The sequence below is a fragment of the Vigna unguiculata genome, chromosome 6 (genome assembly GCF_037176805.1).
Source record: "Vigna unguiculata cultivar grain cowpea cultivar isolate G323 ecotype 2 chromosome 6, ASM3717680v1, whole genome shotgun sequence".
NCBI lineage: Eukaryota > Viridiplantae > Streptophyta > Magnoliopsida > Fabales > Fabaceae > Vigna > Vigna unguiculata.
This window is the reverse complement of record NC_140797.1, coordinates 33,304,377-33,328,980: the sequence shown is the minus strand read 5'-3', so window position 1 is coordinate 33,328,980 and position 24,604 is coordinate 33,304,377. Positions and strand designations below refer to the sequence as shown.

Below are 24,604 nucleotides of genomic sequence, written 5' to 3'. Positions count from 1 at the left end.
ACCAATACAATAACAAAAAGAATAATTAAACATAGAAAAAACGATATAAAACCAACACCATCCTATCACGAAGTCAAAACTCAAATCATCAATGATCTAAGACTAAGTCAAAAGGACAATTAAAAAGAAAAGAAAAGAAAAAACATAAATACAAAAGAGAAAAGAATAAGAAATTTTCTATTCAGATAACATATTTTATTATAAGATACTTCAAATTCTTTTCAGAAATAATTACCATTTAAAAACTTTCCATTCAAAACATACTAAGAATCCTCTTAAAAATTTCACCTTAGCATTGAATCCATATTAGTCACAAAGTTGATATTAATCACTGCATAAAACTCTTGTCGGTTATGGTGTAGACTAAATACCCGAGAATATTAAGGTAAACTTTATATATTCATTCCTTGGACAAAAATGCTGTTTGAGTGAGTTATAAACAAGCTGTTAGTTATAGTTACTAAGAGTCTGACAAACGAATCATGAAAATAGCCAACATTTTGAAGAAAAGAAGTTCGTAAAAGCCAGCTTCACATTTGAAAGACACCATCACCAGAATGACATCTCAACTAATCTTCAAGATAAGCAAAGATATTAACTACAACCAAAAGAAAAAAAAAAAAAAAAAAAAAGTGTGAAAGAACTATGCAACTAAAAGAAGAGCTTTCGTGGGGATGCTCTAGATCCAACTGTTGGATAGTTTGAGGACTTGAGAGGAGAGGAAGCCACCTTGCTTTCTTGGCCCTCAGGCACTCTATCAAGCAACTTTGCTGCCCTTGGATCTGTTAGTAGTGTCTTTTGGAAGGACTGCGAAAACCCAGTTGCAATGATAGTCACATGAATCTCCCCATTGTACCGATCATCAACAACGGCACCGAATATGATATTGGCAGAAGGGTCGGCTAAACTTGTCACCACCTACAACAATTATGAAGTTTTGAGAAAACCAAACAAATTCATATGATCAAAAACTATGTTGAGAGTGAAATGTTCTTTCTTCCAATGAAGTACCTGAGACACTCTGTTTACTTCCTGCAGAGTTATGTCTTTTCCTCCAGTAATATTATACACCACTCCAGTAGCTGACTGAATAGAAGAGCCGATTAAAGGAGCCAAAGTAGCCTGCTCTGCAGCTTCTTCGGCACGGTTTTTACTGGAGGAAACACCCACACCAAGCATTGCTGTTCCAGAGTCTTTCATCACAGCTTTTACATCAGCAAAATCCACATTTACAAGCCCTGGTATCTGTAAAAAAACACAGTAGGAATATCATCCTCGTAAACCGACATCAAAATGTACTTTGCAATATATAATTGTTCAATTATGACAGTGGGGCAAACACTCCAATGAGTTGGGAGAAAGGACATTGAAAATGATTGGAGCCTGTAATGTACCCTCTTACTCTTCTCAATCTACCATCCTAGAATGAACAACTAATGCTTTCCATGATACAGTAACCGCTTCCAGATAGAAAGTCTGATAAAATTGTTAATCAACTCACTGTGATAATGTCTGATATTCCCTGCACTCCTTGCCGTAGAACATCATCTGCCAGACGGAAAGCATCCTGAAGAGGTGTCTGCTCATCAGCCATGTCAAGGAGGCGGTCATTTGGAATTACTATAAGAGTATCCACATTTTTCTGCAGCTTTTCAATGGCTTCCAGTGCCTGAAAGGATATAATCGGAACTTTAACTTCTCCAAGTATTGTCGGAGCAAGAGAATACAATAACATCAATCAATTTTCAAAGTACATTATCACAGTTCAACCATAACTAAGATGGTTATCAGTTATAACACATGACGTATGATCAAATGCAAATGGGTACAGATGGAAGAAAATAAAGAAGTAAATCCCAACTTCTTGAACACACTTAATAGGGCAGTAATAATTTACACTTGAAGGAGAATTGCATTGGTACAGCACTTAATCAAATTCTCAAATAAGGAAATAAATGACACCTGCCTGCAATGATCTTTTGCGTCCTTCAAAACTGAAGGGATATGTAACGACACCTACAGTCAAGTAACCTGCATCTTTTGCTATTCGGGCCACTACTGGTGCGGCACCAGACCCGGTTCCCCCACCCATGCCAGCAGTGACGAACACTAAATCAGATCCTTGAAGAGCACTAGCAATAGCATCTTTAGATTCCTCAGCAGCTTGTTCCCCCAAAAGTGGATTTCCCCCGGTACCTGCATCTCTATCAAGCAACTCGAATCAAAGGAAACATTGAAATATGGAAGCAAACCACATATGCATACAAATCAAATCACCCCATAGCAGCACACATACAAGTGCCTGACCTAATCCCCGAGTCAGAAGCTCTCCAATTTTGATAGGGTTCTCGGCAGCAGAATGCAACAGTGCTTGAGCATCGGTATTTACAGCATAAAATTCTACACCCTGATTAAAAAAACAAAAGAATTGTAGAAGAATACAGCATTAGCAAAAACATAAACAATACTGTAATAAAAAAAATCAACACTATCTTGGCCATGATACCGTCAAGATTTGGTTAAAATTAGTTTGCCTCTACATTTTAAAAGCAGTGACCCTCGTATTCTAAATTTGATAAATTCATCGGACCCGGTACATTCATTTTCACCTCACCAATGCAAGGACCAAAAAAGGGTAGGCTCTAAAACCAGTTTTGCCTAAATCTTGAGAAACCTAAAACACATCTTACACAAAATAAAAAACAAGAAATATATTCCATGGAAAAACAACAAAGTTATCGACAATTTCACATTGTTCAAAAACACTAACAAAAAATAAACAAAGACGCATTATCAGATACAACAAATGGGTTTCTTAACAAACCCACCAAAGATATCACACAGTCTCACATTGTTCATAGTTTCATAAATAAAACAAAAATGACCCCTTAAAAGACAATGAACTTTTTAACCAAAAGAAATAGTAAATACAAAGGGGAAACGAAAAACGCACGTGCAATCCGCAACCAATCATGCGGTTAACGGCATTGTTCCCGCCGCCGCCGACGCCGACAACCTTAATCTTGGCGCTCTCGAGTGTCGAGAAGGAGCAGCACCTCACGGACGCGAAACGGCGTCGCGGGGGTGCGGTGACGCACGTTCTGGTTCTGGGGTTCAGGGAGACGCAGTTTCTGAGAGCGAAAGAGGAAGAGGAAGAAGAGAAGGCATTGTGGCTAATTGAACTTGGGTTCGTGAGGGCAAGCACGGCCATTGTAACACTTGTGGGGGTTGTTGTTTTAGGATTGATGGTGAAGAATTGGGGTTTAGGGTTTTAGAAGAAGATTAAGTTCAGTATTCATCTTTCACGTTCAGTTTTTTGGATTGGAAACGAACGAAGGAAGAAGAAAAGCGTAACAGAAGGTTATGCAGTGGTGGCAATACCAGTGTGTGATGTGTGTGGACTCTCACATTTAACTTTTCTTATTTCTCTTTTTTCAAGAAAATTGCTGCACCCGATAAATGACAAGGAAAAAAAATTAATACTGGTATTTCAGAATACTATAATTATTATAAATATTAGAAAAATTCTTAAAAAAACAAATTTTATAAATGTCATATTCCAACAATTTTTAATTAGTTTATTTTTACGAAATTAGAACGTCACACTTCTTTTTTCTATGTGAAACCTTGAATTGCAGTTGAGACAACGTTGGTAACCTTTTTGTTCTTCACATTGTAACAGATTCTATATATAGTATCTGCTCGAGCTTCAGTTAATGTTACCATTTTTCCTGAGTGATGTTTAAATTGCAATTATTTGGATTTTCTTAACGAAAGCAAATGTATGACTCTTGCGTCGATTTTTTCACAAATGTTCATTACAGTTGTTCGTGATTTTTTCATATGAATTGTTCTTCACAGTTTTATTTTGTAATTTTTCTTTTCAACAGATATCATGACTTTTCAACTATTGACATTCTTTACAAATACCATTCATCACCTCTGTTTTTTCACAACCCAGTCACATAATAATCAATTACTTTTAAAAAATTGGTAATTATCACTGTTAATTGCTGAACAAATAATCTAAAAGACAATCTAAGACGTGTTACTGGTTTTTTCATGAGCTTTTCTTATGCATTTCCCATGACTTCAATATCAAATTTAAATACAGGTTAATTTCTACTCTAGCCTATGGTAATTTATATTCTGCAGCAAGTCATATGAGGCATGCCACCTTATTGCATGCACTTTCACATGCAAAAACAAATACCTACAGTGCAACTCTACTGCTACAAAAACATAAATGCTTCAGGGTTTGGAACAAATGGTAAAACCCTTTCGCCAAACAATTCAACCACTGATGACACCAAATTTCCTGCATCAATGTCATCCTTCCAAGCCTGAGCAAGAGTGGCAGACACCTTCCTCCGTTGATCTACAACCTCCTTCCCCGGTGCCTTGTCGGTTGAAATTTGACGAGTCATCGACATTGCAGGAGCCCCCATCATGGTGGAAAATCCCCCTGTTGAGCCTTGCATGTCAACTGACATGGAGTTCATTGGTATTACACCTCCATGGCCATCTGTTGAAAGTTTCTTCATTGGAGGTTGCTGCTGCATCAGATTGTCGGCACTGGCTTTTCGTTTGCCTTCATTAGTGTAAAGATGGAGTATGATCATCATTATAAGAGCACAAAAGTAAAGACTGTGTTTTGATTATAGGAAACATGGATGCCAAAATGAGGATTCTGATGGAAACAAATTCATTCATCTGGGGAAGAACATTCAGAAAACTCGGGCTTTAAGATTGTAAACATTTAATATACTGGCCTTCTTATGTCTGTGTTTCCTGTTAGGAATAAAAGTTAACTTTGAGAGGGAGAGGGAGATCATACAGCTATCATCACCATAAGGCATGCATACAAACAAATTTACTCATTACTCCATTCAAGAACAAGCATGAATTTCTCTTCAAACACATCAATATAATTGCGGTGGTAGAAAAATAAAGTAATACCTGACATTGGAATAATGGCTTTTCCACTGCCTCTTGAAGTAAGCCGAGTTGGAGGAGAGAACAAATTGCTGAAATTTTTTACCTTTTCATGCACACATTTGCCTACTGCACCCTGAAAGATTTGACTCTAGTGATCAGTTAAAGAGATGTTCAGTGAAAACAAACCAATTTATGCATAATTAAAACATCACAACTCACCAACAAAGCTCCATAAACCTGCCAAGCTTCATGCCTCTTTATTTCATTTTTTTGTTTATCAGGTTGCATTTCTGGCTCAAGAAGATGCAAATATGGCTCGAGATTTGGGAGTATAAGCAAGTGAATCTACTCAAAGTGAAGAAATATAGGCATTAGTTTGCACCAATACAAGCGAAGGTTCTAAATCACAAAGCATAAAAGTCACCGATGAACCCTATACAAAGAGGGCAATAAAAATACATATATTTAAGTAACATAAAAAGAAGTGATAATTCTCCATTATTGTCCACAACAACTAAACAGATGGTAAAAACTATCATGTTTGTATAAGAAAATAATCATATCTGATTTAGAAAGGAAAAGAAGAGCGTCTTCATTCAGTTATTATCCCCAAGAGATCATCAAACAAATACGATGAAACCAATTTAACAACCACATTTAAAATCTACTGGCTTAAAACACCAAGGCCAGAACATACCACTCTTGATCCAAGAGCTTCTATCCCTTTAATTGCACCATAGTGCTGAGGCAGAGCTTTTGTAGGGTCCAAGAAAGAATGAAGAAATGTCTTTGTCACACGTGGCTGCAGATTGTGATAAATATGCCCAAATCTGAAATTTCCAGAGACAAGGAATTTAAAACTCAAAAAAATAAATAAAAGCAAACTCAGTAGCTCTTGTTGGTAAATACAAAATCTTCCTTATTAAACTAAAGTATGTGCCAACCTGAGGAAATTTAGGTATGCATATTAAGAAGCCCTTTGCATCATTTATAGTTTTACAGAACACGTTGGTCAAACCATGCAGTTAAACTGTAAAGTGTCAATGTCAGCTATATATCTATGTGAAACATATGTAACTCTAAACCTAACTTAACCTCACAAAAACTATAAGACAAGATTTTCATCTAGTTACATACTGTTATTTGACTATACCTCTAATTGATGTGGGATCTCCAACAGTATTCTATTTCAACCACATGCAAGTTTAACAGCCTCAATAATTACAATTTGAAGCCTCGTCAAGCATTATTGCTCATCAGCAATTGAAGCCTCGTCAAGAACAACTTGACCTTGTCATGGCTCTTTATAATACCATGGAATGTTTGAAATATACAATAGAAGAAATATGCACCAGTTGCCCATCTAAAAGAATCGCAAAGGGCTGGGAATTATTAAGTTAAAGTTTAAACATGGGCAAACTCTTAATATTATTTCCAATTATCTTTACCTGTTTAATGCTGATTACAATATATACAGACATCAGAATGAATTAATGTCATCCAACCATTTATGGGCAACAAATCAGACACGATTACAAGAAATAAGGAAAAATCTGTCCTAATTACAACTAATGAAGAAATAACTCTAAAAATCTCCTACTCAAATCTGTACGAAAAAATTGGAAAAAATGAAAACAATGCACATGCAGCAAAAGTTAACATCATAATTAAATTATCTCTTCCATGGTATTTAAACTCTTATTCAATCGAGAGAAAGTCCAAACCTTTGGCATATTGAAGCAACAAGATTAGCACTGAAGTTCCTAAGCTCCCAATGATCGTCAGATAGTCTGCTTCCCATCCTTTTTGCAACAAGGCAAGTAATGATAGGCGGCATCAATTGATGTAACTGCAGATTTTAAATATCGGCGATCAAATTCATCAGCTGTCATAGATGACAACAATCATCTGAAATCAACTATTTATACATACATACATACAAATACAAATACATATACATATACATATACATATATATATATATATATATATCCATACACAAAATCATTTACATTGGTGTCAAACTTACATAAAGTTCTATGTGTATCTGAGAATTTTGCACAAGGCTCCGCACAAGGCGCATCAAGGCAAATAAAACAGCTAAATTATGTAAATTGCGTGCCACCTGATATGACAAGAGAAAAAGGATAAAAGTGAGCGCTCATGCTCTATTTCACACACTGAATTAAGAGCTTAACCAAAAGCATCACTGACATAAACTTGTCAATACCTCATCGGCAACAAAACATGTGAAATACGGAACTAAGGGATGGAGTCCTGAGTCCGTCGCCAAGCTAACCAATGCTCTTCTGAACGGAATGGATCCAGACTTATTCAATGTTAGGTCAGTTATTTTTTCGTAGTAGAGCTGTAAGAAACAAAGATCCTTAAGTCAAGTAAAAGAACATGGAATTGCATAAACAATTGACACATCAAATGAAGTGTATACCTGAAGCTCCCTTGTTATTAAATGTTTAACAGGTAATTTAACATCAACAGAAAGCCCATCTTCCTTATATTCAGATTTTCTTATCTCAGGGGGAGCTGCAAGTAACACGGGGCAAACAAATATGTCAATGTCAAGAAAATCAAACTTCTTCATCATGAACCTCATACAGTTTGGTAAAATACAAAATTCAGTGTACCATTAAGGTTATAATCTTCAATATTATAGCAGGTTGGCTAGATAGGCAAAAATTGATCATATTATCATACAGACAATAAGCTTGGTTGGAACTCAGAGCATTATGGAGGTTAATTCAGTTTTATTGTGCTTAAATCTGGAAAAATACCTTCAACTGGAGCGTTTTCAGGAATTGCAGGCTGCACACCTTCAATAGCCAACCAATGACTGGTAATTGATGTATCAAGGGGTGCTTTCGGTAAAGGAGCTTCAATAAGCTGCTCAAATCAAGAAAAATGTGAGAACATCGTATCAGAAAGCAATTCAACAACTTTTATTATCAGAATGGCAATTTTGGTGTACCTAGAAATCTTACATCTTTGATATCCACATCTTTGTCATCGATGTAGAACAAATCCTTTTGTCCAGCAGCTCTTTTGAACCTCGGAGGATCATTAGAGGTGAACCCATATATCGGCTGATACATGACAACAAGCAGAAGCAACAATAAAACAAAAATCAAGTTCAAAGATAAAAACTTCAACAAGCTAGGGGTGGTTTAAACTTTGGTAATAAGCATTTCATAGTGAACCACGAATTATTTGGAGAAGTATTTGCCATTTTAAATATTTCAAAGCAAAATCTTGACTTGAATGAAGCATTCTACTTTGTACAACCACCACTCTCACAAGACTATGCACAAGAGCCGCACCAGTGCCAATTTGCCATCCTCTTAACGACAAATAAGTACCTTTTGATAGATACACTAACAAAACCTTTACATACACTAGTCTGAGGAAAAAAAGTCGAAAGGGTAGGAAAAACACATGCTACCTCAATAAACCGTCAACAAATCCATAAAAGTTTCAAAACAGAATAATAAATTCTAAAAGCCAAAGTAAACACATAAAAACAAAAGCAAGTCACCTCCAAATTTCTAAGTGCAAGTGCAGTATCTACATCCTCTGTACTAAGAAAAGTTCTCATCGAATGGCGCATGCATTTTATCGACTCCTGTTCAATTCAAAACAAAACAACAACCCATGCTTCAATTAGCCACATTCGAAGTAGTAGTAATGGTAACAACAAAAAAAAGGAACAACAATATCAAAATCCAACCAACCGCTACACCCCTTTTAGAAAACTCAAAAACCAAATAAGGGAACTTCATTACTTTCCCTCAGAGATAAAACTTTTCACGTGATTTAGAACGTGGGCTTCACTGTTAGCACCTGATACGAACCGGGTCATCGCAGCGCGACGAAACCCAGAAAGGGGGTTTTAAATTACCCGCGAAAATTTCAAAATTGTGCATGATTTCGCGAACATTGTGAAGGATACCTGCATGATTTCGCGAATGCGATATTCGAGATCGGGGGCGAGAGCGAGGGCAACATCGGGGGACAAATTGGTGATGCCGATGCTCTGTGCGATGACTTCGATTGTCTCCTTTGGCACGAAACTCATCTTGATTTCAATTGAACATCAATTGGTCTTACTTATTCAAGAATGTGACTTAGGTTAAGGGGAATGGTGATGGTGGTAATGCCAAAACCAGAACAATTTGCAGAAACAGAAGAGTAGTTTGAATTAAAATTAAACCTATTTGGTGATGCCTTAAGAAAGAATTGGAAGGTCAAAAGAGATGAACTTGTTAGGTTCTTTTGTGAAAGATCAATGGCTGAGGTAAGAAAAACAATGACTATTGTGATACACTGAGGTTGTTTTCCCCAAATCTTTTGGAATAATGTCTAGATTATCATTGTGTTACTTGAATAATTTCATAACAAAATAAAATAAATATTTTACTTTATTTCCCGAATAATTTTGACTGAAATATATTTTTAATTTGAAATATATTGTTATTTTACTTTTGTATTTGTAACAAATGACTTTAGTTTTATAAAAGTGTTTGCTTTGGATTAATTTTTATAATAATACTATTCTATTAATTAGAATAATAATAATATTATTATTGTATTATTATTATATTAAAATATATCTTATTAGTATATATTACCATTAGTATAACTAGCGAACACACAGACGCGCGACCGTGTCTGTGTATCTGTATTTTTTAATTTTTATAAAATTAATAATATTTATTTTTAAAATATATATAATAAATTTTAAAATAATTGTTAAATAAAATAACTGTTTTAAAAAAAATTTTAAAATAATAATCAAAAAATATTTTAAGTAAAAATAAATTAGTTATAAAATAATAATTAAAGATAAAATTGAAAAATAAAAAATGAACTTTCTTTATATATTTTTTATATATTTTATATATTGTTATAAATAATAATAATATTATTATTATTATTAATATATTGTTATTATATTAATAATAATATATAATAATGATATATATATATATATATATATATTAATATAACAATAATAATAATATTATTATTATTATTAATAGTAGCAGTAATACTAAATTAATAAAAATAGTATATAATATAATAATAGTATAATAATAATAATATGTAATAAAATAATATTATTAATAATAATAATAAAAAATATTATATAATAATATTATTATTATTATATTAATAATAATAATATTATTATTATTATATATAATAATAATAATAATTATTATTATTGTAATAATAATAGAAAGATTGTGATGAAGATTATTCATATTTACTGTATGCACCACCTCGTTAGACCATTTCTTTTATTTATAGAAAGTTAAATAATTTGTGGCATGTTATTAGTTATGTAAGATAAACTTGAACGTTTCTAAGAAAATAAAATAAAAATCAATATTTTTAAAATATAAGGACCAAATGATTTATAAGTTTTAACTAAGAAATATTTATAATTTTACGGTAATATTTTAGAAATTAAAAACATTTTTTTTAAAAGGTGTATTACACTTAAAAAAATATAAACCCCAATTTCATTGAATTATATAATTGTTAATATATAAATCTGATTATTTTTACTCATTTCTAATAAATAATCTAATATTTTTATTTATTGTTTACTTTTTTTACTATCTTTAATTCTCAATTTCAAGTAATTATCTTTAACTCTCAATTTCAAGTAATTGAATTTCATTCAAAGAAATTTTGTTTTGTAAGAAAAAAAATATATAAACTCTCAACGATTTTGACTCGCTAAATATCTACCAAATTTACTCGTATTTCAAACATATTTTTCCTTTCATCACAATATTAATTATACATTTTTTTCTTGTGTATTTTACTTAAATTGATCTACTACATTTCAGAAAATAAAATAATTACTTGATATTTATTCTATTGTTATTTCGTTATCAATGATATTTTTTACATTGAAAATTTACCCTGTAAACATTGAACCATTCGTACTATAATATTTATGTTTATCTTGCTGTCATTTTTATTTATTTTTTAATTATTTGATTAATATATGTACATGATATACAATGTCATTCAATACAGAATAAGAGAAAAATTCTGTACTCATTGAATATAAAAAAAAAAAATTATAAAATAAATATTTTGTATTTCTAACATTCTTCCGTGTATCATTGTTTAAGTATCATATGATTAAACTGATAACTTTAATTAAAGGTCATCCAGTACAGTAATAGATTGTTTTATAATGTTATTAGCTTCTAAAATAGATATTTTAAAAATCAGATTTTATATTATGTTTTTAACTCAAGCAGTATAAGTTTGTTTCATTGATAATACATAGAATTAAATACCAAAATCAATGTGAGAAATTTTTCTGTGAAAGAAAAGGTAACATTGACATTTCAAGTGTCAAAATATGCTGAAAGTTCACATAGTAAATATAACTAGTCGATGACACGGTAACTCTGACTCAACAACACATTAAACCACTTTCTGCAAAATCAGTCCCCTTTCAAATTGTTGCAAGCAATTCATATCTGTATTGGCTTATTTGACTCGTTAAATCGTATTCGACAGCAGCACAAGAAAAACGAAAATATGAGCATTAGTAGAAGTCAGAGGTCTACTGTTCAAAAAGAACAAAAGTGGAGTTCGTGAGAGGCTAATGCATGAGTTAGTCTGCAAACACATCAAGTTACACTATCTGTGGTATCAGTAGAGTACTAAGAGTAAACCTACAAGGGAGAAAACTAAACTTTCCAACTCCAAATTCTCTGGGTCTTAGAAGCTAAACATGGGAGGGCTCAAGCTACTCAAGCACCAAGCTTAAAAATAGCAAAGGCATTACAGTAACTGATAGTAAAAACAAAAACAAAGGCATTCTCTACTGGCAGCATAACTAAGTAAAACTGATTCTCTGCTAGAAGGAATAGGTGCTCATATTTGAAAGTAGTTAAGAAACGATGATACCACCAAGGGAGCAGAGTGTAAGATTTGAAGCTCCTTTCCTAAGATACAAACTAAAATTCATCTTTAGAGTAGTTATCACCTTTCGCTGATGAGAAAAGCCACTGAAATATCTGAAAAAACTTGCTCCCCGAGGGCTCATGCTCTAGCTTTGGATTACAGACCGTATGGTAGTCATGCTTCTGATGAGGTGCAACTATTTTTTCCTGTGGAGAAAACTCAATTAAGAATAGCAGAATATAAAACAGTATGCCGTATTCAGAATCGTAGTGGGACTATAAAAGTACCTTGAATAATTCAAATGGACAGAGATCAGAGCCATCACAACCCTGTACATGGTGACACATACCGAGTTATTGACAAATAATATCTCAATATGATTTTAGACAATAACTAAACATTGCAAACCCCGGACCTTAACCATTGGTAAAACTAAGATAACAAAAGCTTACTGGCAATGGAATGGGGTGTTCGTTGTGTAACACCTGCACAAAGTGCTTGCTTATAGCTTTATCTGGAGCAGGACAACTATATAAGACCAGTATGTTATTACCAGCAAAAGGGGCTACAGTGCTACCCCGCCATTTTCTTTTCTGTGGAGGCATTGGAGGCTGCTGTAGAGGTTGTTCCTTCTGAATTTTTTTAATATCTGCACTTTGTTAAAAGAGAATATGTATAAGCACGCTAACTGCTAGTTAGTAATGAAAAGTAAAGAAATAACAAAACAAAATTGTAACTATGCACATATTTCAAGCAAAGAGTATAAAAGCCTCACCAGATCCTTCGAGAAATAAACCAAGGAGACATGAGAATGGAACTAAGGTTTCAGCATGCGCAAACCGAAGTCTTGCCTTTTCAAAGCTGCCAGAAGGATGTCTTTCTATAGAAGCAATCAAGAAAGGGGGGATGAGTCAAGTGTTCACATATTCAGGAGACGTGCTTCAAAAGGAGAAACAATAGTTTGTAAAGTAAAAATAATCTCCTTGATATTTTTTATAACCTATAATTTCAACCAACAACTTTGAATGAGCACGTGCACAAACATAAATAATCAGCACGGCGAAAAGAGTTTGACCCAGTTTATTAATACGCAAGACATGTAAATGAACTGAAACAATGAGATGCAAATAACATAGTATTTATTACTGGAAATTACATAATGAAAATTACTATTGCCTATTTTCTTGGAAGGCAGCAAACATTTTAAAGTTGTTCTAGAATGAGAGGCATCTTTTCCCTTTAATTACAACAAACAAATAATGACTTCCTTAGCTAAGTATGTTCAAATAAATTCTTGGCTCAAAAAGATATTTGTTTGATCAAAGTACAATAAAACATAGCTAAAATGGCAATGGTTGTCAGCTAAGGCTGAATATGTGTGTAGACACACGCATTATGACATATAGAGTCTTTGCCCGAGGTATTTGTGGAAAACACAATTTTAAGATATAATTTACCAGAAAAGGTTAATATATGCATAAATATTATGAGTTTCATTAACAGGATATGGCATGAAGACAAAGATATATAGTACACACTTAAAAACTACAAAATTAAACTACCTTCTTTAGCTATGATAGCCTGTTCCATGGATTGAAAAACATCTTCAAGTAACGGAACTCCCATTCTATAGTTTAGTGATTTACCATAACCTTTCAGAATAAACATCTCCAAATCATCTGTCCACTCAAGCAATTCGATCTATGCACACAGAAATTAGCATATCAATAAACATCCAGCATATATTAACATAATAAACTATTTTTCGTTTGCCCACTCAACAATAATCACATAATTGGCCTAGCATGAGTAATAACTTATCTGGAGTTATCTCTTTTTTGAATTCTGCTGCTTTGCAGGCAGTTAAAAACTGTTACTTGAATGGAATTTTCAGTTTTATTATAAATCAATAAGATATTGTAGAAACATCACATCAAAAGACTGAACCGAGCTTTTCATATATCATAAGGTCAAATTTAAATAGTTTCCTGACATTTTTATAATTTTTTATTCTTTATTTAAATATTTATAGACATTCAAAGAGGAGATCGTTAAGATTAGATCATAGATTGCATCGTATAATGACTACAAAACAAAAGCACCTCAGAAGGGTTGAAAAGACCACACGCTTGATTAGTTATATCCAACAAGGATGCTTCCTGTCAAAATAACGACAGATTAAGCAATGAAAAAGAAAGAAAATTATCAATCTCCAAAACCTCAGTTAAATGATTATTTACAAACTCAAACTGGTAAGAACAAAAGTTTCCGGTATTAAAATTTGTAATAACCTGTTTACACAAAAACCAGATAGAAGATGTATCCTGCCTAGTAAAATTAAGTCCATGGCGTCCAATCAGTGCAGATGTAATCTCATCCAAAATGGGTTCCTTAAGTTTACTAACTGCAGGTTCCTGGTTTTTCCTATAAGCCTGCACCATAACCCAAGAAGAATTACACAACACACAAAAAGTAACAAAGTAAGCATAAGCACTGCCTTTAAGAACATTGAAGATCCCAAATTGTCCATTTAACCACAAAGTCATGCTCAGATATTTGGCAAATAGTAATTACACATGCTGCCTGTAAATTACGTCATATAGCCTCTTGAAAACACAACAACAACTTTCACATTCAACCAACAATGAACTAAACATGAGGCAAATTTGGAAATTTAAATTCATTTAAAATATGTTAAGTTCCTTCAGAATGGGATAACGAGGCAAATTTGTTAGCAAACTTTCCATGCAGAAGAAACTTTGGCAATGAAATGAGCAGACACAAGAAACATGGTCATCAGTAATTACAACTTAAAAAGGGTGACATTCAGCTTGAGTGATTTTATATAATGGGTAGCAAGCACGTTTTCAAATAGACATTAAAACATGAAATTGTCTAACTATAAATTCTACAATTACATTAAATTTTGTCACACACTGGTAATTAATGTGTTAGATATATTGCATTTTATTTTAATGAAGAAAACATTAATATTGTTTGATATTGGTAGATATTGTTGATATTGTTTGTAACAATATCTTCTATTTACTATATTTATGTTTGGTTGCCATATATATTTGTATCATTCTTTATTATAAATATATTACCCTTTGTGTATCTTAGACACAAGGGAGATTAATCATATACCTAGTTTTACTATATTCAATATGGTATCAAAGCTATTATTCGCGTCTAGTGAAATTTGTTATTTGTTGAACATATAAAAATCAACCATGACTACAATTTACCTTGTAATTATGACAGCAGTCATGAAATCTCAGGTGTATGTCACTAGCACGGCTTTCACTTGTAACAGCAAAGGCTCGATGACGCCCAGGTCCAAGACTTCCATTGCCCCTGAAAAGCCCCATACCAAATGCCACAGCACTGGCAGATGCTCGGTGAATCTGTTTACATGATAAGAGAGATGTGAGTTAAATAAATTTGTAGCTTCCAAATGTCCAAAGGCAAGTCCATATGTTATATTGCAGTTAATAATACAGTGGAACTGCAACAAATCAGCATCAAATCAGCACTCCCTCATCAACTTGAAGCAAAATACTCTTTTCTGCTTCAGATTAATCACCATGTTACTCATCCAAAAGCTATTAGTGTTGTAAATTGTGGTAACAAAAACTAAACTAAAATATCAAAATCGAAAATAAACTCACCTGAGATGCCTTAATAGGATATACGTCAGGATGGTATTCTTCATCAAACAAATTTGGAAACTTGGCTCTAATCCTGATTCCAAGATCATATAGTTCTTCCTCTCCTCTGCTAGTTAATTCACCACCCCTACGCCTTCCCTGCCAAGGAGATTTCCATCCATTCAGCCAGGAAGGAAACCTCTCCAAAGGCAAATGTCGCTCTTTTGCATCCCTCACGAGATCTTCCAGATGAGCAGACAAATTATCCAACTCCCTTATCCTTTTCTTCGTGGGAGAACGAGTTCCATGCCTTGCCTAAGTAAAGTAGCATCACCATCCTCTTCCATTAAGTTAAGTGCAACCAGTCAACCAGATGGTTCAAAACTATCAAGTTCTAATCAAAACCTAAACATTCTAGAAATATTAACCCTTGATTCAATTCAACACCATTGTACCTTTCTCCCGCAAACAGGATAACAACATAACACATTCATAATCAACCAAAAAACACTTCAAATAGTCGGGAAAGTTACCACAAGATTCAAATGGATCGGAACACATCCCTCCGGGATTTTTGAAGGAACGAAGTTATCATCAGCAATGTCTTTCACGGCACCATATCTGCGAAGACAATTAAGACAAACAACTTAATAAAGTCAACAAACACATGAATACAAAATTTTTATCAAAATTTCTAGGAAATAAAAAAGAAATAATAAAATCCCAGAAAATGAGCGAAAAGAATATTTAATTTGTTGAATCAATTGCAAATGAAAAATGAAAGAGACCTAGAGACAGTGGAGAGGTGCTTGCGAACATCGAAAGCTTCTTCGGCGTTTGAATAGCCTATCAAACAAAGGAATAATAGCAGAGCAAAGGCCATGATAGAATTGTTCATTCTCTCTGCGGTTTCAAATCCGAATTGGAGTCGATCACCAACTGAAATCATACATTTATAAGTTTATGAAATTTGCTGGTAAAAAAAATATAGTTTTTGAATTTCTTACACAACTGGAAAACCCAAAAAAAATAAATGTTAGCGGTGTCTCCGGTGATGTCAATTCACCAATTGGCTGAATAAGCTTATAATGGATTCAATATTTGACTACCCTCGAGAGTCCAAAATAATCATCTGGTTCCATCTTACATCAAAACCAGGCACACAGAGTAGAATAAGGAACGAAAGGGGAATTGAATCTTACCAGTAACTCTAAATTAGGTTTTGGGAAGAAAACGAAAGGAATGGTTTTGATGTGTAAATAGGAATAATGGCGGTGGCACCAGCAACCGGCACCGTTTGTCAGATACGGTCGTCGTTTAAGATGTGGCGGTGTCGTTTAGTGTCAGAATATGGAGTAAGTAATGCTTTGAATTATGAAAATTGCGATTAACGTGTTTTTCAATTCAAAATAACTATGGATATATTTGTTATTTCACAGAGGGAAATACAATAAAATGGAGAAAAAATAATGAATGATATCAAATGTTAAGAATCTAAAAAATTTGTGTCAATTTTTCAAAATATCGATTTTATCTTTTAAAGATAATAATTTATTAAATTTTAAAAAATTGATTGTTACTTTTATAAATTTATTATAAAATCAAATATCTTTGTTTTTTCTCTTCTTCTTTATTTATTAATGATTATTCTTTTATCTGTTTTGATATATTTCACTTTATTTTTAATAAATATAATTTTAATAAATATTAACTTAATAACATTATAATATTATCATCTACTAATATAATATCGCGCATATTTAAAAAATGCATACAAACATATCGCGCCTGTGTTACGCTAGTATAGAATTAAGAATTTTAGAGTTATAGAATTACCCACCATAAAAGCTATAAAATTATAGAATTACATACTATGAAATAAATATTTTTAATATAGAATAAGTTTAGTTAATTCGAGATTTATATGTTTAGTTTTGATGTTTGAACTATTGAATTTATAATTTTAAAATTTTAAACCAAGCTAATTATTTAAACAAATATAGTTGTTTATTTCATTTTGATTGATTAGTTTTATATTAATCCATACTTGAATAAATGAAAATTAAAGGTTAGACTTGAGATCCATGATCATTGCTAGATGCCATAACAAGAAGTAGTGAGAAAAAATATTTTATTTTTATTTTCAGTGTCGAAAAAGATTTGTATATAAAAGTTTAAAGAAATTTAAAAAAAAAATTGAAATTCACCATGCCATACCCAATAACAAAAATTTGATGGTAAACATAATAGGTAATGAAGTAAAATTTAAATCACTAAATTCATTTTAGAAAGTATGTGATGTTGTTTTAACTTTTGAAGGAACGTACTTATATTAAAATATATAAATAAAGTGACTTAATTTTTTTTATTTTGTTAAAAGAAATTCAAAGTTATATATATATATATATATATGAGATATATCGTTTATTTATGTGGTAATTAAAGATTCATATGATTTAAAAGTTAAAGTATTTTTTACCTTTTCAAAACTCATAAAATCAAAGTTGACGTAACATTTCATTTAAATAGACTAAATCTAGTAAATAAACATCACATAATTATCGTATAAATGAGCATACAACATGAAGTATACATGTATTAACTATTACAATTGTCCATAACATATTTGAAAAGAAAGTTTAGGCACACTACGATGTCATAAAAGGACACAAGAGTACTATTGTCTTGCAAAAGAGTGCTCATAGAGTAAAGAATTAAATATAAACAAAGAGTTCTTCAAAAGGGACTCAACAGTGGGCCACAATCCCGACCTTGGGAACCACCCTACATCGTTGCATCATCACCACCCTGAGAACCTCCAGCGGTTTTCATACCTAGTCACACCAATAGTATTGGTGATCATTGCAAAAAGGAAAAACCAACCAAAACACAAAACATGGATAGAAGGGTAAGCTAGAGTAAAATATTTTAACATGTTATCGAGCAAACAAATGATAAAACATGTCATAATCCAACAAAGTAGTAAGCATCCAAATCATGTGAAGTAAACAATTACAAGACTCTTTGACTCAATATCCAAATCATACTCTTGATATAGAATTTTAAAGGAAGTATGCGCCTGTGCTGGTTTCTAAACTCTGCAGAGTCTAGACGCAAGGGGTTATCACCCAACCACACACAGGGTTAATCCTCTAATGTCTTGGGCCCAATATGTCCCAAGACTAGGACCTCCTGCCACTTTCACCACATAAATCATTATGCTTTATGTGAGCATGAACGATTATTAGAGTTCAGAATACATTCCTTTATCTAGACATCTCCTATATCAAGTCTCATGTCAATCCACCACCAACCAAACAAGTCATGTTTTCCATTTCATACTCAACATAACAAGATTTCATTTAATCTCATACTTTATAAATGCATACCATGACATACATATATCACAAAATAGTATTCATCCCAAATGAGTGTCAACATTTAAGTACCTACAATTCCATACAATCAAGCACAACACAATCATAATTCTTACACCAAAATTTATAAGAAAATTTATTATCACAAAACCAAAATCATTGTAGTAATGCGTGACACATTTCTCAAGCTAAAAACATCTAATCGACGATCCAACCGTTCAAACCACAAAATAGCATGTTATGAACCAAATGTCTAAATTTGAGCTCAATCCAACGGTTAATGCGTTGGGAGAGTCAATTTTACTAAAACTGTGCATATCAGATAAAAGACAAAGTCGCCCAGCGACCAAAGCACTCGCCCAGCGACCACTCAACGCTTCCAGAATACAAAAAATAACGTCAAATATCAGTTTCATGAATATTTGAACCCCTAACTCAAAAATACACCAAAAATTAATGTTTCCCCAATCTTGTCTCATATTCCACAAAACACTAATCACATAAAATAAAAATCACGTGAATACAAGGTGTAGATCCCCTTACCTTTTTGGGCTGAAGGCTACGAATAAGATTTTTAGCAGAGGAGCAACAATAACCAAGCAGCTTAGGAAGTTGGAGGGAACTCGTAACTTAGCCCGTAAAGAATGCTTGCTCAAAACCCTAGGAGAGCACTTTGGTGAAGAAAAGAGAGGGAGAGAGAGAGCTGATTTCTGGAAATGAGACAGAATGAAAGGGGTTAGGAGCTGGAAAGGAGTATTGGGTCCCTTAATGGGTTAGCCTTGGACCCATGAAAAGGTTAGGTCAAAATCACTTATTGAGCTAAAAAATGGGACTTATACCTAACACCATGTTATTTTTAAATTAATTTTTTAATTTAATTATTTATTGTTGTTTATATTTCTTGAAAGTACTTTTAAAAACTTAAAAATCAAATTATATCATGATAACCATTATTAAGTGGCAATTACATAAATATATCAATAGGTACAAGTATAGTATACAGTACAATTCTCCAAATGTAGATATTAAGTTGTAATTCAAAAGGAAAGAGTAGACTTATACCTCTATTGTCTCTATCTATCCTAAACTATCATTAATAATTCAAGCACATCTTAGAATTAGAATAAGGATTTTTAAAGAACTTCTTAAGATCACGTGAGACTAAAGACATCACATGCATCCAAATCAAAGATTGATTCTAAAATAGGGTAGAAATTGAATTCACTCTATTTGAGAATTTGATATTAAATGTGTTGCCCTTATGCCATAAGCTCTAAGGTATGCTTGAATCGTGAAAGAGATTAAAGATTGGGTCAAAATTTTGAAGAGAAGACAGAGAAATTATAGAAATTCTTGAATTATACCATTGACTAATGACTCTCGAAAGATGAAACATGAAAGAAAAACAAAAATTAGCATTCCAAGTGAATCTGGTTTAGCTGTCTGGAGCCACACGCAAACAAAAGTGCTGCTTAGAATTTGAATCATCCGTTTTCAAGAGTAAGAATATACCAAAAGCTCACATAGGAATCATTGGTCGATAACACGGAAACTCTAACCAAAACAACAACAACGCACGTACCAACCACTTCCTGCTACATGCGTCTCAGACAACCCAAACTCCAAAGTTTCAACACAACAACCTTTTTTGGAAACCCTTTACTAACTAACCCTGCTATTTCATCACATGGGTGTCTCAAATTTTTCATCTTTTACATCATGAACATTGTAAAACCATCACGCTCTTAAGAAATTTTCAATTTTTATGCAGAGTTGATGCTGGTGCTAACTTTATCCCTCTCATAGGGTTCAATTAAATAATCCATGGCACCCTCTATTTTTCTCTCTGTGTTGTGCCTTCTGTCGGTTCTGACATGTGGTTATGTGCAACCCCTTGAAGATGGTTTCATCTCTGGGGTCATATCTGACAAGGGTCTTGAATATGCCAAGGAGTTGCTGATAGAGAAGGGTATTGCTTCCATTGTTATGCTTCAGCTGCCAGAGATTGAAAATTCTGCACAGGTTTCTCTTGTTGGAAATGCTAAAGTGGTTCTTTCTAACATCACAATTACGGATGTTCAGGTCAATTCTTCATCTGTTAAGACGGGAGAGAATGGAATTGTTCTTGTTGTTTCAGGTTCCATTGTTAATTTAAGTATGAGGTGGAGGTACACTGTTAGCTCTTGGTTAATTCCAATTGGAATTTCGGATAAAGGAACTGCTTCAGTGAAGGTACACAACTGAGAATTTCTCTCAGGTTTATACTTTTCACTATCCCCTTTTGTAGTTTTCTATGGCTGCAGTTGCAGAATTTTGTTGAATTGTTGTTTACATGGTTGAATTCAACATTCAGAAGTTTTGTACTATGTTTAAAGGTTACAGGTATGCAAGTGGGGCTTACAATAAATTTAAGGAACCAAGAAGGAACTCTGAAGTTGTCTCTCTTAGATTATGGATGTTATGTGGGAGACTTGTCTATAAAGTTGGACGGAGGTGCATCTTGGCTTTACCAACTGTAAGCAATCTTCTTGATCCATGTTTTTATGAAAAATAGACACTATTCACATATTCTTTTTTTGAGAACAAATTCTTTGCTTATTAGTGTTTTCACATTCCCATGGTGAGCATTTGGTAAACTATTACTATAACAAAGCCATGTTTCAATTCTATTCCCTACTTTGGTCTAATGTGACTTGAAAGAAAGAGAACAGAAAAATCTGCTTCTATTGACTTTACAACAATTTATTCCTTGGAATGCAGAGTCACAGTTTATATGTCATGAGAACTTTTTCTGAAATTAAGCATATCAGTCTTTTGTTTACAACTGAATATGGTCCCATATACTTCAATGAAGATATTATGCCATTGAGTTCTTTATGTTTGCTTCAGGCTAGTTGATGCTTTTGAAGGGAATATAGCATCTGCAGTTGAAGAGGGTATTTCAGAGAAAATAAAAGAAGGGATAATGAAGCTTGACAATTTTTTGGACTCTCTTCCAAAGAATGTCTCACTAGACAAAACTGCTACACTAAATGTTTCTTTTGTTGGCAATCCTGTGTTGAGCAGTTCCTCCATTGCTATAGCAATTAATGGTTTATTCACAGAGAAAAAGGAAGTGTTACTACCTCAAAGTTACCACCAGAAAGAATTGAAGATTTCTTCTGCCTGTGGTGGTTTACCAAAGATGATAAAAGTATCAATACATGAAAACGTGTTCAAATCTGCTTCCCAAGTTTACTTCACTGTAAGTTTCTGAATAGTTGAATTTTAAGCATTTAAGTTGGATGCTTTTGCTTTATCATAGATTGAAAATGTAGTTTCACAGTTTTATGTTGTTTTTGTGCTCAGGCAGGTAAAATGGAATTGATTGTTGATGAACTTCCTGATCAGGCTATTTTGAACACTGCTGAATGGAGATTCATAGTTCCCCAGTTATACAAGCGATATCCAAATGATGACATGCAGCTTAACATCTCTATGTCTTCTCCACCAGTTATACAACTGACATATCAAGATGTTGGTGCAACTATTCTTGTAGATATAACAATTGAGGTTCTGGAAGATTTTGAAGTCATACCTGTTGCATCCATCTCAGTGGTATGCAAAATAATGTCCACGATAAGAACCAAATGTGTTTAATTTGATACCTAAAAATTCCTAAAGTTAGCTCTTGAAGATCTCACATCGAATAAAAATAAAATTAATTTATGGTATGTAAATAAATACAAATCTTATTTTACAAACTGGCTGAATTAGAATTAAAATTCACTTTTTAACTGCAATCTTTCAGGAAACTAAACGTCTGTGTTATTCTCATATTGCTGCCATATGCAAAAGCAAGTTACACTGACTAAAGTTTCCAAGTGACTAATCATACTTTTTCTGACTCAGCATGTCCATGATCTCTGTTTTATCACCATTAACCAATTATCATATTTAACAAGTTCTATTTTTCTTACAGGAAATTAGTGCTTCATGTGCTGTAGAAATTGTAGGAAATGACATTGTTGGTAGGCTCATATTACAGGATTTTTCTACATACTTGAAATGGAGCAAAATAGGGAAACTGCACATGCGTCTGATTCAGGTAAACCAGATTAAAAGTAGTCTTACATTTTCTAATTTCTAGTTTCAAATAATTGGTTGCTAAATCTTAATCATTATGAATGATTCTTCAAACTACAAGTTAATCTTTATCTCCAACTTTTGCAGTCACTAATGTCAAGTGTCCTCAAAACTGTTGTCCTTCCATACTTGAACTTCAAATTAAAGAGAGGATTTCCATTACCAATTATTGATGGTTATGGCTTTCAGAATGCTGTTATCTTGTACAATCATCCATGGATTGCAGTGTGCAGTGATGTTTCCTTCTTAGAAGATTACTATTTAGGTCAACAATCATCTTCAGCTTATGTTTCATAGAATTAAAGCTACTGTAGAAAATTTGTCTGCTGTATTTTGTAGCAAGAGGTTGTATAGTGTAAAATATATGTATATATCCACAAAAACAGTCATTTCTTATATTACAGAGCTGAAATATTTTATAATAAATAATGGTTAAATAAAGGAGTAATGAGGTGAATGTGAATTAGGTGTTCTGCTTTTCATGCCTATTTTTACTGAACCGAATTCTCACTTGGAATCCTACTATTGTGACGTTTTTTATAATTATTATTGTATTCATAATTTAAATTTTCTCTTATCCTCATAAAAAAAATTACTAAATCTCATAATCAAAAGTTATAACTCAAAATTGTTACCATTTTTTATAAATATAACATTTTGTAAGTACAATATATTTAAATTGTGAAATAATTTTTAATAGTCACACCGACTTATTTGTTATATGCAAGTTACCTTAAAGCATGATATTTAAATATAATCAATAATCTAGTTTTGTTAAATGTTATTCCGTTCTTTATTTTTAAATCAAAATTTAAACCAAAATCGCTCAATTAAGAAAAAATAAATAAATTCACAACTTTTAAAACTAGTTTAACTCATAATGCTATATACTCTATTTTTTTTCCTTATTTAATGGGAATTTATTTGTTTATTGAAACCAAAAAATATTAAATACACATAAAAAGTGGAAATAAGATCGGTCCATTCTAGTTTTAATACACTAAAAGTGGTTCAAAATGATTATATAAATCACAACCAGTTATAATAGCTGATACACAAGAAACCAAAGCTAAGTCAAGTTTGACATTTCAATCTCTGTCAACTTTAATTGGTGATAACTGATGAATATTTCAAAGTTAAACACTAAAATCCCATCTTTTGTAACAAGCAATGAGTGTTAGGTTGTTGATGACATTACCACCACATCCTTCTTTTCAGCATTCGAAATCCATCATGATCACGTTGAATTTCATATCAGAACTTCAATCGTCCTCAAGTTACAAAATTTAAATATTAATTTCCCGTAGACAACAACATCCACCGCTGCAATGATCAATAGTGATTGAATTTACCCAGAAACTCAAAAAGGTTGAGATAATACCATGACAACAGTGCACAAAACTTCTACCAAGTTACTTGGTTCTTTTGTTGGCCTCCATTTGGAAATCTCAGCAATTCAAAGATTGAATTTACTTTTTCAAATTTGAACTTCATACAAGTTACTTTTCCACTAGACTCTAGATCATATGTCAAATTACTTCTGTTTCAATATAATTAAGAAGA

The 24,604-nt window shown here is 32.7% G+C and overlaps 4 protein-coding genes across 7 annotated transcripts; 1 reads left to right on the top strand and 3 right to left on the bottom strand.

The window, feature by feature from the left end:
- Positions 1-380: 380 nt before the first annotated feature.
- Positions 381-3,397, bottom strand: LOC114187024 (cell division protein FtsZ homolog 1, chloroplastic-like). The gene is made up of 6 exons (XM_028075125.2): positions 2,954-3,397; positions 2,308-2,407; positions 1,967-2,196; positions 1,502-1,669; positions 1,012-1,245; positions 381-918 (listed from the first exon to the last, which is right to left on the bottom strand). Exons 1-6 carry the CDS (start codon positions 3,209-3,211, stop codon positions 652-654), a joined length of 1,257 nt encoding a protein of 418 aa, XP_027930926.1. The 5' UTR covers positions 3,212-3,397; the 3' UTR covers positions 381-651.
- A 655-nt stretch (positions 3,398-4,052) lies between these two features.
- LOC114186900 (transcription initiation factor TFIID subunit 6-like) lies at positions 4,053-9,283 on the bottom strand. 2 transcript variants are annotated; one of them, XM_085674825.1, is made up of 12 exons: positions 8,903-9,283; positions 8,489-8,575; positions 7,938-8,039; positions 7,731-7,839; positions 7,388-7,482; positions 7,169-7,306; positions 6,968-7,063; positions 6,663-6,787; positions 5,636-5,768; positions 5,158-5,283; positions 4,960-5,071; positions 4,053-4,591 (listed from the first exon to the last, which is right to left on the bottom strand). In XM_085674825.1, the coding sequence occupies exons 1-12, from the start codon at positions 9,026-9,028 to the stop codon at positions 4,233-4,235; spliced, it is 1,608 nt and encodes a 535-aa protein (XP_085530951.1). In that variant the 5' UTR covers positions 9,029-9,283; the 3' UTR covers positions 4,053-4,232. The 2 variants fall into 2 exon arrangements, with proteins under 2 accessions (XP_085530951.1, XP_085530952.1); XM_085674826.1 differs by lacking the exon at positions 8,903-9,283 and adding an exon at positions 8,874-8,879 and having other exon boundaries at positions 8,489-8,578.
- A 2,294-nt stretch (positions 9,284-11,577) lies between these two features.
- On the bottom strand, positions 11,578-16,940 carry LOC114188689 (histidine acid phosphatase family protein). 3 transcript variants are annotated; one of them, XM_028077285.2, is made up of 12 exons: positions 16,742-16,940; positions 16,328-16,478; positions 16,073-16,160; positions 15,561-15,854; positions 15,138-15,296; positions 14,181-14,321; positions 13,992-14,048; positions 13,452-13,590; positions 12,665-12,769; positions 12,342-12,538; positions 12,177-12,218; positions 11,578-12,095 (listed from the first exon to the last, which is right to left on the bottom strand). In XM_028077285.2, the coding sequence occupies exons 2-12, from the start codon at positions 16,435-16,437 to the stop codon at positions 11,943-11,945; spliced, it is 1,485 nt and encodes a 494-aa protein (XP_027933086.1). In that variant the 5' UTR covers positions 16,438-16,478; positions 16,742-16,940; the 3' UTR covers positions 11,578-11,942. The 3 variants fall into 3 exon arrangements, with proteins under 3 accessions (XP_027933086.1, XP_085530362.1, XP_085530363.1); XM_085674236.1 differs by having other exon boundaries at positions 16,328-16,442; positions 16,742-16,915; XM_085674237.1 differs by lacking the exon at positions 16,742-16,940 and adding an exon at positions 16,547-16,735 and having other exon boundaries at positions 16,328-16,442.
- Positions 16,941-20,417: 3,477 nt separating this feature from the next.
- On the top strand, positions 20,418-23,523 carry LOC114186531 (putative BPI/LBP family protein At1g04970). The gene is made up of 6 exons (XM_028074458.2): positions 20,418-21,148; positions 21,292-21,431; positions 21,806-22,160; positions 22,265-22,513; positions 22,878-23,003; positions 23,129-23,523. The coding sequence occupies exons 1-6, from the start codon at positions 20,741-20,743 to the stop codon at positions 23,336-23,338; spliced, it is 1,488 nt and encodes a 495-aa protein (XP_027930259.2). The 5' UTR covers positions 20,418-20,740; the 3' UTR covers positions 23,339-23,523.
- The last annotated feature ends 1,081 nt before the right edge of the window (positions 23,524-24,604 follow it).

What these genes read in the sequence shown, in the direction of transcription:
- LOC114186900 (XM_085674825.1), bottom strand. Translation starts at nt 9,028, where the DNA reads ATGAGTTTCGTGCCAAAGGAGACAATCGAAGTCATCGCACAGAGCATC. An exon ending in AGATACACATAGAACTTTAT is followed by an intron (nt 6,788 to 6,967) that starts GTAAGTTTGACA and finishes TAAAATCTGCAG; the next exon opens with TTACATCAATTGATGCCGCC. An exon ending in AGCCATTATTCCAATGTCAG is followed by an intron (nt 4,592 to 4,959) that starts GTATTACTTTAT and finishes ACACTAATGAAG; the next exon opens with GCAAACGAAAAGCCAGTGCC.
- LOC114188689 (XM_028077285.2), bottom strand. Translation starts at nt 16,437, where the DNA reads ATGAACAATTCTATCATGGCCTTTGCTCTGCTATTATTCCTTTGTTTG. An exon ending in ACTGCTGTCATAATTACAAG is followed by an intron (nt 14,322 to 15,137) that starts GTAAATTGTAGT and finishes GTTATGGTGCAG; the next exon opens with GCTTATAGGAAAAACCAGGA. An exon ending in TTTATTTCTCGAAGGATCTG is followed by an intron (nt 12,539 to 12,664) that starts GTGAGGCTTTTA and finishes AACAAAGTGCAG; the next exon opens with ATATTAAAAAAATTCAGAAG.
- LOC114186531 (XM_028074458.2), top strand. Translation starts at nt 20,741, where the DNA reads ATGGCACCCTCTATTTTTCTCTCTGTGTTGTGCCTTCTGTCGGTTCTG. An exon ending in AAGGAACTGCTTCAGTGAAG is followed by an intron (nt 21,149 to 21,291) that starts GTACACAACTGA and finishes CTATGTTTAAAG; the next exon opens with GTTACAGGTATGCAAGTGGG. An exon ending in CTTCCCAAGTTTACTTCACT is followed by an intron (nt 22,161 to 22,264) that starts GTAAGTTTCTGA and finishes TTTTGTGCTCAG; the next exon opens with GCAGGTAAAATGGAATTGAT.
- LOC114187024 (XM_028075125.2), bottom strand. Translation starts at nt 3,211, where the DNA reads ATGGCCGTGCTTGCCCTCACGAACCCAAGTTCAATTAGCCACAATGCC. An exon ending in TGATTGGTTGCGGATTGCAC is followed by an intron (nt 2,408 to 2,953) that starts GTGCGTTTTTCG and finishes TTTTTTAATCAG; the next exon opens with GGTGTAGAATTTTATGCTGT. An exon ending in GACGCAAAAGATCATTGCAG is followed by an intron (nt 1,670 to 1,966) that starts GCAGGTGTCATT and finishes ATATCCTTTCAG; the next exon opens with GCACTGGAAGCCATTGAAAA.